This window comes from Arvicanthis niloticus, chromosome 4 (genome assembly GCF_011762505.2).
Source record: "Arvicanthis niloticus isolate mArvNil1 chromosome 4, mArvNil1.pat.X, whole genome shotgun sequence".
Taxonomy (NCBI): Eukaryota; Metazoa; Chordata; class Mammalia; order Rodentia; family Muridae; genus Arvicanthis; species Arvicanthis niloticus.
In genome coordinates this window covers 33,175,835-33,191,493 of record NC_047661.1, presented here as the reverse complement: position 1 = coordinate 33,191,493, position 15,659 = coordinate 33,175,835, and the positions used below count along the sequence as shown (strand labels likewise).

At 33.9% G+C, this 15,659-nt stretch overlaps 1 protein-coding gene across 1 annotated transcript in view; it reads left to right on the top strand.

The window, feature by feature from the left end:
- Positions 1-354: 354 nt before the first annotated feature.
- LOC117706843 (rho GTPase-activating protein 20-like) overlaps positions 355-15,659 on the top strand; it is a 28,773-nt gene continuing 13,468 nt past the window's right edge. The window contains exons 1-9 of the mRNA XM_076932079.1: positions 355-527; positions 3,186-3,326; positions 5,110-5,151; positions 6,318-6,399; positions 8,968-9,045; positions 10,710-10,773; positions 13,168-13,347; positions 14,885-15,066; positions 15,322-15,483. Of these exons, the coding sequence (XP_076788194.1) occupies positions 400-527; positions 3,186-3,326; positions 5,110-5,151; positions 6,318-6,399; positions 8,968-9,045; positions 10,710-10,773; positions 13,168-13,347; positions 14,885-15,066; positions 15,322-15,483 (1,059 nt within the window). The 5' untranslated portion in view covers positions 355-399. The remainder of the gene's footprint in view (positions 528-3,185; positions 3,327-5,109; positions 5,152-6,317; positions 6,400-8,967; positions 9,046-10,709; positions 10,774-13,167; positions 13,348-14,884; positions 15,067-15,321; positions 15,484-15,659) is intronic.

Below are 15,659 nucleotides of genomic sequence, written 5' to 3'. Positions count from 1 at the left end.
AATATGTAATAAGTAATATGTAATGTAATGTGTAATGTGTAATATATAATGGATAATGGATAATACATAATACATAATATATGATATATGATATATGATATATGATATATAATATATAATATATAATATATAATATAATATATAATCAATATATAGCATATAATATATAATATTATATAATTATATGTATTATATAATATATAATATTTTAATATATATTATAAATGCTATAATATTCCTCAGATCTGCTCTTTCAACTTTATTTACTGTGTTTTAATATCAGGAACCCTTTAAAATTTAGTATGAACATTGGTCTTCTAACATATCCACTGAATATTGTTCTGTCAGGTGGAGACCTGTACTGGAGTGTTTTATATTTTCTGTACGGAAAGCCTTGTGATGGAAGACAGAGGAGGAATGCATCGTTCCTTACTGTGCCAAGGCCCCGCGCTAATCACCAGTGACAAAAAAAAGAATAAAAGACATCTATCCTTATTTAATGATGTCTTGGTTGTATCTAGTAATCTGTAAGTATGTGCAATATGCATTCATTACTATGAGAGGCCACACTTTATACCTTTTTGTTAAAGCTGACCTATGAGTATTGAAACTTTTTCGGATATGTGGACTGTGCAGTGAGACATATTGTCAAATAAAATATGTAAAATATGAGAAGCAGGTATCCTCTTACTCGTTGTTTCCAAATAGACTGTAGAAGCAAGAGGGGTAATTCCTGATTATGATCCTTGCACACAAATGGCAACACATGTAAGCTTCTTCACCTCATAATTTCCAAATTAGAATGAAGAGAGGAGAAGCAGCCACTATCCCTACTAATAGCAGCTACTAATCAGGGAAACTGCAGGTACCAAGAAGTTCCTGGTTGGTGATTCTGCATATACTTGAGAAAACTGCCATGGTTAAATGAAGCCCTATACATGGTTGCATTGTAACTTATAACTATGGAGGTGTTTTCTGGGACCACATCACATATAATCTCCACTGGCCATGATCATAGCCTTCATATTTTTCTAGAAGGCAAGAAGTTGGCACTGACATTATCAAGTAAATAATTTAAGATTTGTTCTCATAAGTTCATAACTGGTTTGTGAAAAGTCATTAATAATATAGTTTTTCAGTTTTGGGTATAAGCTTTGTGCTCATCAATAAACAATATTCCTAAAGATCCACTTCAATAATTGTGAGACAATGAAGTTTTCAGAAGAGAATTCTTCTACATATTATAGATAAAACCAATGGGGTTAATTTGGATTTGAACTCTGATCTGTATTTGTAAACTCCCAGCATAGAAACTGCTAGTTAGTGTCTGACTGAAGCAGGCTCAAAGTAAGTGAATGGCCTATCTGTGTATCAATCTGTCCATTCTTTTTGTCATTTCTCCTCAACTCAACTTCAGTCCACATATGGAAATACATTTTTAAGACATAGTAATCAACCCATTTGTATTACAATGTATGTATGTATATATATATATATATATATATATATATATATATATATATATACATATTGATATTGTGCTTTTTATTTGTAGTTGGTGTACATTAGTGAAATTCACTTTGAATTTTGAAAGTGAGGAAAACTAAAATGAATGTTTTTCTTGAACGACTATATATTTGTTCCACCTCTGCTATGTAGTGATGATAGTTAAACCTATTTTGACATTGTCATTCATATTATGGAAAAAGCATTATTAATCTCATAGGAGATGATGTTCTTAATTTCCATTTTCAAGCAAGTTTATCTCTTATTAGACATTGAAATTTGAAGCTTATGTTTATGCATTTCTTCTGAATTTTTGGTCAGATATATCCAAACATATATATATATATGTGTTTGGTGTGTGTGTGTGTGTATAGACACACACACACGTATATATGTCTGTGTGTGTCTGTGTGGGTATGTAGAATTAGATATCTTTAGGTAGAAAAAATATAAGTACAGATATTTTATATGATTTAGACATATATTTGAATGTTTGCCTGTGAGTGTGCATGTTCTTTAGTAAATATTACATAATATGATTGTATCTTGTCTGTTACGTGTTACATTAGATAGTGTGGGAAATCTTTCTCTATAACATCATGTTTCAAAAATATCACTCATTTGAAGTTTAGAAAGACTTATATATAATATTTTGAATCAGAGTTTATACTTGTGTCATAATGTCTCCTGAATCTGAGAGAGGTCTAGTCAGTATGTTCAGTTTCAGACCAACATATTGGTTTAAAAGTGTCCTTGGCAGAGTTGCATACCCAAGTAAACACACACACACACACACACACACACACACACACACACACAGTGAAGTAATATTCAGTCTATCATAAAAAAATAAAACAGTCATGATTCTGGTTAAGGAGTCTGTCAAAAGATAGAAGGAAAGGAGAGAGCAGCAGAAAAATATAATCTGAACACTTTGTATATGTATGTGAATTTCACAAAGGACAAAATCTATGTAAAAGGAATGTTGAAAGAAGGAAATGAATGCTTCCAAGATTAATATTTCCTATGAACACTTCTGATAAGACAAGAATGCTTGATATGGAGACATATTTATAATTATTTGTTTAAATTTTTGGGATAAATAATCATCTTTTTTGGATACTTGTATGAGATATATTTTGTACGTGGAGCCATTGTAGTGACCTAATGTGACTTCCTAGTATACAGACAAGGACAATGGAAAATGAATTTTATTTAGTCAGACAATATTTTTGTATTAATTTTGGAAAGATTATTACAATTAATAACGAAAAATACAAAATTTTAACTAATATTTTTGGTATGGACATTATGGGAATAAAACAAAATGGTTACCAATTAACAAAATAAGGGAAGAAATCTTGATACACATTGCTTAGTAAAAATGCCATACAACACATATGCACACACACACACACTCATAGTATACACATTCTAAACATTCTCCAATCAGAAAACAATCACGGTAAGTCTATTTGTGTGCATTGAGAAGCTCGTATCCAGTAACTACTTTCAACACATTATTTGTTGAATTCCATCTACCATTGCTTGAACTGTGCCTGGGTGATAAAATGGAGGAGTTCTCTTCTAATCTAGGGCAGGAAGAACTGGGTATTTCTACAAGCAATTCCAACTACAATGCAAATCAAACTAACAGAGACACTTGATTCTCTTTCTAGGAATAAAAAGAAGTTTAAAATAAAATGTATCATACCACTGAATTACCTGTGGGTCATGGACTCTGTGGACCTTGATGAAAACTGCAGTTCCAAGACCCTTTTCCTCTTCTGGGCAACTGGAAATTTTGTGGTGACCTTTCGGTAAGACCTACAGTTTGGATTTGTATTCACAACAGTATTGCTATAGAAGTTGTGGGCCAATTATATAATGTTTTATAATTTACAGGTTAAAACAATTAATCAGAATGTTGGCTAAATACAAACTCATTTTATTCTGATTGTATACAGGTTGACAACTCAAATTTCCCCTTCTATGATGACACTAGTTTGTCAATAATTTCCACGTGTCAGAATATCCCTTAGTTTTTGATCTGTGAAGTTAATCAGGACTCCAAAAGATTCTTAGGGAAGAACAGAGGTAAATTGTCTTCTAGGAAGACATGAAGTCTTCTATGTAGGATGTCCATAAAACAAGAACTCACCATATCCTCCACATTCTTTCTCTCATAATGTCTGGTATTATCTAGATTTTGAAAGAACGCAAATGGATTTCTTTGCAATAATGTATAGTATAACTAAATTTGACCAATTCCTACAAATCTTCCCAGCTAATTTGCTTAAAACAGTATTTAATTGAACAGTTTAGCAAATAACATTTATATCGATCAATAAAGTCCAATTTGGGAACAGGACCTTCAGTTTTTAAATGCAGATCCTTATCAAAGCATCAGAAAGAACCACATTATATGACCAAGTACCCACGAGGTTTCCTGCTATGTCATTTTTTATTTTAGTGATATTAGATGTGTTGACTCTATATATGTATTTGTGTAGGATGAGGAGAACAGGCATCAGCCACCCTTCTGATAAAAATGGTTATAGGCAGACTATATAGTGGGTGAGCAGTTAATGGGAGAAACAAGAATGTGCTGGACTTTGGTCAAGAATCAGTCCATTGTTTCACAGGAAGTTACAGAGAATATTAATATGAATATTCATCTTGAGTGCTGGATGTTAGAACCATGACAAAAGAGAGTAGAAAATTCCTTGCTGAAATGCCTTTTCAGCATGGATAATTATTTTCAGAAAGAGTAAACAATGTACACATTAGCTTACAGATAGAAAAAGAATACCTGATATAGGGTTGTGAGCATGGGGAAGAAAAATAGTTCACTGGGTAAGCGTTGCTGTTTGGATAAGAAAAACACTGATCAACAAGATAATGTTGGCGACTGTAAGACAGTGTGAATGTGTGAAATATCAATGAGGTCTAACTCATTCAACATAAAATCACAGTTATAAAGCATTTGCATTCTACAATCATCTTTAATTCGTCTGAGAGTATCACATGCCACAGTGGAATAGTGGTGTGCTTATTATTAATTTGTACCAGGAGAGTTAATGAGATGACTCACAGAAATAAAACACTAGTTTCTACTATCCCCTTTCTTGTATGCGGATTCTGTAACTCACAGGAGAAAATAAACAATATTTTCTTAAAAGGTATTTTCCCTGAATTAAGTGTGTTTTAACCAAACGTCATATACCTTACCTGTAGTTTAGTGTGAATAATGATCCCTTCTATGTGAACCTGAACTCATGCCAAGAGGACACTGTCTTAACTATCGTTTTATATATATGAAACTGAAGCTAGGAGAAGTTGTTGGCCCAGTCATAGTCACACATCTCTTGGAATATAGTCAAGTCTTGACATTCCCACTTAGCTTCCACACTATTTTTAACTCCCTGTCATACAAGTGTCCCAGTGAAACATGTCATTCAGAAGGGCAGTCATGAGAGGAATACCATCTACCCCAGAACTCTCCTGGTAGCCATTGGCTTATAATAGTTTTTATGAGCAATAATCTTCAAAGTGTTAGCATTGTCAAGACTCTAATCCTGTTTTTCACATTTAACATTACAGTTCGAAAGAACAGAAAGACCAGTGGTACTATTTTCTCAAAAGGTATTTAACTTGTGATACTTTAATTTTGCACTGATATGGGAATTGTAGTTTGTGCTTCATTTCTTTCCTAAAAGTATATTGGCTAGATTGTCTCTAAGTATGTTCATTAGCTGATCACTGGATACTGCTTTAGAGTCTTTTATCTGATGCCCATTTCATTCAATTGTGAGGAAGTTCTGCATTCATTGCCTCCTGTTTATATTGGAGTAAACAGTACTCTTCAATCTTACTTTAAAGTTTATTCCACAGATGTTACTCTACCATGTCCATTCAAACCATCTGCGACTTCCTCCTTTGAGGTCATGTAGATTTTTTCCTTTTCCTTGTGTATTAGTTACAGAACTTAGTCTAGAGCTATGGAACTTATGGACTGTCTTGATATATCAAGAGAATTTATAGTAATGACTTATTGTTTGTAGTTCAACTAACCCAACAATGGGCAGATTTGAATGGGTGGTCAAAAAGTTAATAATTGCTCAGTCTAAGAATTACTAGTTGGTATTGAGGCTACCATGAAACTAGTTTGTTTCACCTGGGCTTCTATATGAATTGGAATCCAACAGATGGGCTGACAGTAAGAGCAGAGAGGCAAAGCATGAGTCTTCCTTCTTCCAATGTCCTCATGTAGGCCTCCTACAGAAGGTGTGGGTAAGATTAAAGGGGTGTACCATTATGCCTAGATGTGGAACTTGCTTTGTCCTGGCTGACCTTTAACTCAGAGATATAATTCCCCCAGTCTCTAGGGGTTAATGGTGGGTGTGTTTTACCTTGTCTGGGCGTAAGTTTTTATGGCCACTATGCCTCAAGGTTTCCATGTCAAGGTCCAAGTCAGAAGTCTGTGTCTTCCACTCTCAAGATCTGGGTCACAGGTGTCCACTCTAGTTCTGGATTGTAGTTAATTCCAGATTTAATCAGGTTGTCTACAACCTTGCTAAAACAAGTTCTGGCTGTGCTTCCTGGTTCTGGTCAATGTGCTATTACCTGACCAAGGCTTTGGTTCTGAAAAATTTTAAATACTTCCTAATCCAATAATGTATATTGCTAAGCTGATTGTCTTATATTCAAGGCTAAGATGATACTTATAAAATATTAATAGTGATTAGCTTAAAATAAGCTACAAGCAAATTAATTCTACGACATTGTGTGTTTTTATTGCATTTGAGCAGATCCATTAAAGAAGCCAAGAACGGTATCAAGACAAATTTTTCTCTGCAGATATTCACTGAGGACATCCCAAGCTGTGATAGTGTAAGTGAATACAAAATCAAAACTGAGTAGAAGATAAACAGGCAGTTTATAGAATAATGGAAGATGGAGACATAAGAAGAGTGTGGAGGGGAGAGATGAGGGGATAGATAGTAAGAATATACAAATATGAAAAAGCTGTATGTGTATGGCATACGCACATGTATCTTTTATATGTGATATATAGAAAGCAATATGAAGCAAGATTGAGCCATATGTTAAAGCAACAAAAATATTTTTCCTTAAATGACTGAAAATTATGTCTTGTAGTTGCAAGAGCTCTCATTGCTAAACCAAGTATTATTATTATTATTATTATTATTATTATTATTATTATTATAATCATTATTATTATTTATTAAAGGAAACATTTTTCCTATTTTTACCCACGACTCTTGTGTTTTCCTATTTTATCCTGCTATAATTATTGAAAAGTTTTGTAGTTCAAAACCTTGGTAATGGATTCTTTTTATCTTTTCTTTATGTGATAGGTTTATTTCCCTTTTGTCCTTGAAGAGATGCTTTTAGAGCATAAAAACATTCTTCTAATTTACATAAATAACTCTGTTGCCTTTCTCAATGTTCTCTAGTGAGTATTCAGCAATGATCCTTCCTATATTTGTCAAATTTTTGCTGGTTTTTTTGATTTTATGTTTATAGTTTGGCTTTTATCCTTAAGAGTTTTTTGAATCATCCATGTATTTAATTACAGTTATGATAAACCTGGTTTTTTCCTATTATTAATTAGGAAAATGTTTTTCATATTCTTACATAAAGATTTTTTTTCTCTGAATTTTTCCTTTTTTTTCTTTTTAATGGATTAAATGTAGATCCCTCTCAGTGTCTGTATATTTTAAAATACATAGACACAGATGACTTTAGAGGCTTCTTTATTTGATAGTTTCATATCAGTATGGAAATCTACTGCCAAATCACCTGCATGAATCATAAGATATCCCCAAACCTCTCCCTAAGTTACACATGTATTCTCCTACTCTTTACCTCAAATACATAGAATACTGTCTTTTTGACTTAATATTGTAGAGGTAACAAGTTCCTGTACTGTCCTCATGAGTCATTCCCTATGCCAATACTGGAGGACAGCATTTTCCTTCATGCCTAAATGCCTTCAAGTAATCTGTTTTGAAATTCATACCTTGCTAGCAGCAATAGCAGCAACTCACTGTTTCACATTTAGTTTATTGATATGTAATTTCAAAATTTACAGGTTTTTATTTTCTATCTTAGGGTATTGTTCATTTTTCTACGTTAAATTATTAATATGTATTATTTAACAATTATTAAAAACCTATTATTCCTCGTAGTAGGAACATGTTATCTACTATAAGGTTGATATTCTCTGCTGAGAATTACTTACATATTCCAGGTTCAAGTAACCTGGCATGTTATGATAGGGTCTTGGATGAATCTTCACCAAAATACAAACACACTCACATAATCACACATACACATGTATTTACAAACATACACACACAAAACACACACACACATACACACACACACGCACAATTTTTCATGGTAATAGGTTATGCCCAGTGGTTAGAAGACCATAAATAAAAACTCTGTGAAAGAGATGGCTTATTAAGTGGTTTTCTATTGTCTTGATTCAAGGTTGGTTTTGGATCCAAGGGGGCAGTTGTGCTGTTTTTTATTTAAGGCAATGTTTCATAGATAACTACAATGCTTCTTGCAAGTAGCTGGTGCTATTGAAACACTCTTCATAAACATATACCTCTTGACTCACTGTCATACACTGTGGTAATGTAGTAGAATATCAGTATATCAGTGGTATCTTCTCAGATTCCTAACATTTGATTTCATGCTATTTTCTTCTTGCTGTAATCCCAAGTCTCTGGAGCAGACTCTAAATGTGAGAGGCAGTAGAGAGCTAATAATACAAGAATTTTGATTATTCTTGGAGTATTAAGTGATGGAAAATTCTAAAATATTTATTTTGTTTTCCTAGTTCTATCACCATTACGTATTTCAGTGTTAGAGTTCTGAATATCATCTAACTATGTACAGAGCTTGATAGGGAGACAGTACTCACTCATCTTTTGTTTTGTTTTAAATTTTTTTGTTTTTGTCTTTTCTTTCCTTTTATAAATTGCGGATGCTATTTATCCTGATTTTCCTAAAACTATGCATATGATGTGCATGAAAGTAAGGGTGTAAAATGATTGAAGGCTAGGTAAAGAGAAAGCAAAACGATGTGCTCTTGAATAACCACCCTCCTTGCTTGTCTGCTTCCATAATAAAATAAATAAGGATGCTGAGCTCCTGTATCCATGACTACTAAGTCTTCCTTTATCAGACACAACCTGTTAGAGTTATGTTTGAATTCCAAGTGCCCCCATAGTTAATTTTGTGATAAATTTGGTAGACTGACAGTCTTCCAGAGTTATGTCAAGAGAAGAAAACAAGATGTTTATTCTATATTAAAGTTGCCATTACAGACTGTAGATTATAAGTAATGGTTAGACAATAACTAATTTTGTAATCATTAGCTTCAAATTTATTTTATACCATTCTTCTCCGTATTTTCCATAGCCTTTATGTGTAACAGCAACAAACATCAGTACAGTGAATGATATAATTGAGAAGTTACGACCAATGATAAGAGTGCCTGTAAGTTATTTTCAAGTTACTTTGAGTGAAAATTGAATTTTGTTTTTGAGTTCCTTGTATGTGCAAGTGTGTATCCATATAAATAATACAGATGATACTCAATTTTGATAAATTTACAAATCATATCTTAGTATCTACTCCCTTGTAAAGTCATCTAAGATATAGTAATAGGCGTGAGAGAGACTTTTTTCTTGAATTTTTTGTTTGCATTTCCATAGAAATGAAACTCATAGCTCAATGGTATTGAGCTATACTTTTACTGTCACTAGACATTAAGGATACATTGTAATAAAGTGAGATTAATTATTCATATGCACACACCTGATTTAAAGGTTGCCAATCATACAGGCAACAAGATCTCTCTCTCTCTTTTTGTTTGTTTGTTTGTTTCTTTTTTCTCTTCATTAAAATATTATTGCTCTTCCTTTATGGTACATAAATTCTCTCCTCCCCATTCCTCCTTATTTTCATTTTCCTGTGTGTGAAGGTGTAAATGTGCATGTTCTGGTGGGTTCTTGTTGACTTTAATCTTCAATAAATATGTTTGTGTATTCCTTTCTGTGTTCTGTTTCTTTGTATACACATTTGTATATTTAGTATTTCTGTTTTAAATTGTGCATGTGTATCTCTTTGTAATTCTCTCCCTCTGTGTGTGCTTGTATGTGTATGCCTATGTGCTTTGTGTATGTGTTCTCTGCATATGTGTATATGGCTCTCTATCACTTCCTGCGAGTTTGTATGATGACTCTCTGAATTTCAGTCTGTTTCTCTGTCTCTATCTCTCTTTATCTCTCTGTCGTACTCTTTCCTCTCTTTGTATGTTTGGTGTGTGGAGTTATGAGTGTCTGCCAGTGTGGAGTTTTATCTACTAGTATAATACTTAAGAACTCTATGGAACAATTCCTTGGTTCTAATCATGAATCAACATGGAAGTACAATGAATGATAACTCCAGTTAGAGCATATTATCAACTTAATCACTACTGGATGTTGCTATTTCAACAGAATGTTCTATTTATATGATTTTTAAAAAATCAATCTTGTTCTATTTATGTGATTTTTTTCAAATCCATAACTCTGCATACAATAATTATGTTGTGAAACTTCTTTCAAGTATGTGACCTACATCTTTGTCCCTTCCTCAGACTGGCCATCTCTGAATGAAAGCCAATAGTTGTATATATTCCTAGGCATTCTCAAATCCTCTCTGTTTTTGTCTATTTTTCTAATGTTTCTGATGTAACCATAGGTTTCAAATTTTTTTTATCAAGTCATCATAATTACTGTGAGTATATGACTCCGTGGGTTATAGGTTGTGTACTCTTATAAAATTAAAGTTCAATATTCCACTACAGACTGGAGAGACCTATGTGAGTCATTTTGTAATAATATTGTCTTGGTTACTGTTGATGGCTGAATGCAATTTCTTATTTTACTGTGGATCAATAGACCAGGTTTCTCTCAGAGAGGAAAGGCAAGCACCCAAGGGTTTTCTCCTGAAATCAATCCTGATGATTCAAACCTGTGGTCAGAACACATGACATTAATACTGATCCTAATAATCTCCCTGGTAGAAAGCTGGAAATTATAAATAAAGAAAATGATTAGAGTTTTAAAGACAGTATTGTCATTTTATTTGTGACCGTTTGTTTTTTTGGCTCCCAGAACATTGAAGATTACCAACTGTGGTTCTGTCCTGGCCACGAGGAAGCTCCAAGAGCACTCCAAGGTAAGTAACAGGAAAAATCTAAGGAAGGACTAGCTGGGTTCTGTGGTCTAAGCCAGAAGACTCAATGTTTTTTATTAGTTAGCCTTAAATATATATACACACTAAAATAAAATAAATAAACAGTATTTCATTCCTTAAATCCATAATTAATAACTTTAATTTAGCCTTTATTCCCATGAAATCATGTCATTATGAAAGAATCTGAGGTCTGTTCATCCACTTTAAAAGGCAGATACAGCTAACCATTGATCTGATCAAAGGTTCCCAATGGAGAAGTTAGAGAGAAGACTGAAGGAGCTGGAAGGGTTGGTGGCCCCACGAGGAGAGCAACAATACCAACCAACCAGAGCTCCCCAGGGTCTAAACCACCAGCCTAGGAGCACATAGGGAGGGACACATGACTCCAGCTATATATGTAATGGAGTATGGCCTTCTTGGGCATAGGTGGGGGAGATCATCTTTGTTCCCATGAAGGCTGAACACTGAGTGGGGTGGGAATCTGAGGGTGGGGAGGTGGGAGTGGTGTTGTAGGTGGTGGCATACCCTCATAGGAGCAGGAAGAGAGGGGAATAGGATAAGGAGTTCCTGGTTGGTGGTGGTAATGATGTAAGGGGATAAAATTTGAAATGTAAATATAATACCCAATAAAAAAAAAGAAGGAAAAATTTTTCTGTTAATTTCAAACAATGTAGGTTCTGTTTCATAATGAAATTGTAAATGTATACCTATCTCTGAGTCCATGTGGAATATGCATTTCACATCTCTTGTGACCAGCAATTCCCTCACTGATTGAGATGTCAAATTCAGATTCTTGGAGACTTCAAGATTGAATCACCTGATATTCCTTCTATTTCCATTTTAATAAATTTCTCACTAATGAAATTAGTGCTGAATAAATGACAGCAATAAAATGATCATAAGAATTTGAATAAGATTTTAAATTCTGAGATTATCAAGTGTATTTGCAAAGTGATCTTTTAGAATGTAACAAAATAGTGAAGTATTAAAGCATTAAATGACCATCAGACAAGTGACAGTAATAATATGTTTTTGAGCAAAAAAAGGCAAATCAAGACTTTAATCATATTGATGATTCATCAGAAATGGACAAACTAAGGTTTCATACACCTAGAACCCCATATTCACAACAGAGCACATGCTCTCTAACATTTCCTTAGAGAAGAAATAATACATGGGAGAGCACATCAAGCACCTGGATTAAATTTCAAATTTTTCTATGTATTTCTGGTGCAGAGTCACTGTTTGTCAGAACAGTCTAAAAATTGTGTTGTGAGAAAAGAATTATTCTTACTGCATGTGAGAAATCTTCACACATACAAACAAGAAAAAAGTCTTCTGACGATAGTTTCCTTAAAGACACTGAATTGTTCTTTGAATGTGTTTTCAAGCTCTCCCTTGGTATAGTAGATAGAAGAGAGTTTATATCAATGGCTGTTGTTCATATGCCTCTATGTACAAACATGTTTTGTCAATCCAGCTTTGTGATTGTGTATATTCCTCTGATGAGTCTTCTTAACCCTCAGATTATAAATTATCTGATGTTATGAGAAAAGTTGTCTATTGCATACAACTTCATCCCACATCATTATTAGGTCACATTCTTCCTGGTCCATGTCCCAACTAGAGTACTAAAACACTGTTTTGTGTCTAGGAGGTGTCCTGTGTTTTCCACAGCATGCAGTGTAAACCTGACCATTGTCATGGATTCCAGCAATGAAAGGAAGCAATGGCCATTCCCTTTCACTGATTCCAAGAAACCCTGTCATCATACTGTGAATGGAAATGGACTCTTTAGAAATGTGGCTATCATCATGAGAGAACAAACATATTGGACATTGAAGGGCTTGCCATGGCTAATAGAATTACTTATAGAGTGCTAGCATCCAAACCTTATGAGAATACATTTTGCTAATGTTTGGAAGCTAGGATCTTATAAGTAATTCTAATATATATATATATATATATATATATATATATATATATATTAGAAATCAGTAAAAATATGTAAATTATTGAATATAAATCTAGACATATAAGGTAAGTTTCTTATGATTTAGAAATCTTATTGCTATCAAGACTATAACAAACATGTCTTAAGTCTGTCAATGTAGAACACAGCAAAATCTGCCAAAGTGCTCCAATTGGTGTATATAAAGTGATCAACTGAAAATTTTCTCCTCGATTTTTACAGTTCTCAGCATTCATATCCTTTCTTTATCATAATATCCTTGTAAATCATCTAGTCCTTAGGTGTACAGTCTACATTGTCCTGAAGAAGAAGGAAACATGAAAAATAGCAATGCAGACTAAATCCCATTAGAAGGTTTCCTCATACTCATTAGTTTCATAACATATTCTTATTTTCTTTCATAGGCTATGAATATATACATGATATTATGATGAACAACCTTCAAAAAAACTTCAGTAGTTCAAACTCAAGAATTTTCACTGCTTTTCCCCCGTTGCCTGGGCTGTTTGTGAACGACCTATACTCAGATTCACAGGGACAATTCATCTTAAAGCCCATTGACTCAGCAAGGATCCAACAGCCAAGTGAGTCCTACACCTTCCTTCAGATACCATCTCAGTTCCTTTTTCAATTTGGCATAAAACATCATTTCATGTGTTCATTTATTTGCTTGAGGGAGGGGCAGTGTAGAAAACACACCAAAAGGAAAACAATGTGCCCCAGGTCCATCTTGAGATCTCTATATTGCCATATCAAGCTTGATTATAGGGAGAACATTCCATTTGTTCCACAGATAGTTGACATAAGCTGGTATGCCAAGACACCACTATATGCACATGTGTGTGTGTGTGTGTGTGTGTGTGTGTGTGTGTGTGTGCGTACACATCTTTTGTCCTGTTAGAAGACGATTTCACAGAGTTTCATGATCAAAGCAGAAAATGACCTTTGAATTTACTTAAAATATTGTATTGCAAGAGACATAGGAAAGTGATATGTGTGAAATTGAAGGTGATCTGTTTCACAGTAGAGTAGAAGTTACCTTAATCTCCTAGCTCAGACCCTAATCTTGGTTCTATTCACTCAGAAAGCATATTTTTTTGTGTGTGTTCTTTACACCTGTGCCTGGATTTCAAATAGAGCTTATACTTAGGTTTTGGGAGTTTTTAAAATTTTTAAAGTAACTTTTTTTTTAAATAACAGCATAATTTCATTATTTTCCTCTTTACTCCCATATATTATGTACCCTTTTTATGGCACTCAAGCTATTGTTTTCTAAAAAAGTTTGTTACATATATGCATATATATTCTGTATTTATACATGCATTTGAATTCATGTGGATGTTTACACATACATACAAACACACACAAACAAACTTATGCATCATATTCAGTCCTTATCATATTACTTTGTTATCAGGCCTGACTCTTTTGTTTTAGACAAATACCAATATGTTCTACAGTAAGAACGACTGTTTATTTTATATTTTTATATGACTCCTTTGTATACATTTAATGCTTTTGTTTTAAGTAGCACATATAAGATTTCTTTATGGATCAATTTATAACAAGAAGTCTTAGAAGAGGAAAATAAACTTTGATCCCAGATTTTAACACAGAATGCTGGAACCAGGGTCCACAGTTCAACAAATTAGTCATGTATATATTCTCATGAAGGAGACATAGTAATGAAGAGAGAAATTTAACAATGGTTCCTCTAAAATCACAAGAAAATTCAGGATAACATTTGAAGACAATAGAAAACTGATTGATGTGAATAAAAGTGAGGGCTGCTATGAAATCAGATATGACTACTGAAGCTATTGCGGGTGCATACTTCAGGAAACTTGTTCAATTAGATATGATGCAAGTTATGATGCAATTTGACTAAGACAGCATCATCTTATGAGAATTCCCAATGGCTCAAGTCTTAGAGAACACTAGATTATGTCTTAGAGACATTATTAAAATTACTAACAGTGCAGAATATAGGGGATAAGAATATATAGACACTACAGGCTGACTAACCCATTACAGTAGGGACATTATGCAATTGAAATTTAGTTTTCTAAAAGAGCTGTATAAATTAGAGTATTCCAGGTAATAATCTCCTCTCCTCCTTAGATGCAATGGAAAGAACTGATAAGAAAGAAAGACCTTCTCGTATAACATCGTGTTTCCATAGGGGCTCTGTGCCCCAACAGGACCAAGGGTGTACTGTCCCTAGAGTTAATAAGAGTGGAAAACTCTTTGGAAAAGAGCTCAGTTCCATTTGTCATGCTGGCAAAGTGCCCACAGCAATTCTGGTATGTCTCATATGGTCCAGTTTTGGCCTTCCCATGTAAAATCTAATAAAAATTACTTACAGCCTCACATTTCAGTGTTAATATTATGGTGGGATGTGTAAAACAAAGGATTGAGGCAAATAATCTGATTGAGGTCCTTTTTTTCCATTGTAGTCCATGCACTGCACCTGTGCACACCATTGGTCTGATTCTAAAAAGCAAATAGTGCTCTCTGCTGCATGAACTGTGACAGGTATTTCCATTCCTTCTTCTCAGGACATCCTGTCCCTAATAAATGAAAAAGGGCCCACAACCGAGGGCATATTTATCATATCTCCCAATGGGACAACGTGCAAAACTTTAAAGGAAAAGATGGATTCTGGGGAAGAGGTGGATATAAAACATCAATCAGTACATGTGGTTGCGTGGATCCTAAAGGTAGGGAAATTCCTTGCATCATGTACCCTCAGGATTCCTGAGTCTACATGAGTAGTTTCCTTCATCGTGAATTCCCGTGAGTGATAACAAATATGTATGAGAGAAATCTGGTAAGCTCCAAGGTTCCTCTGCTATTCACAACGTAAGGAATAGCAATTCAAATAAAAGTCCAGTCG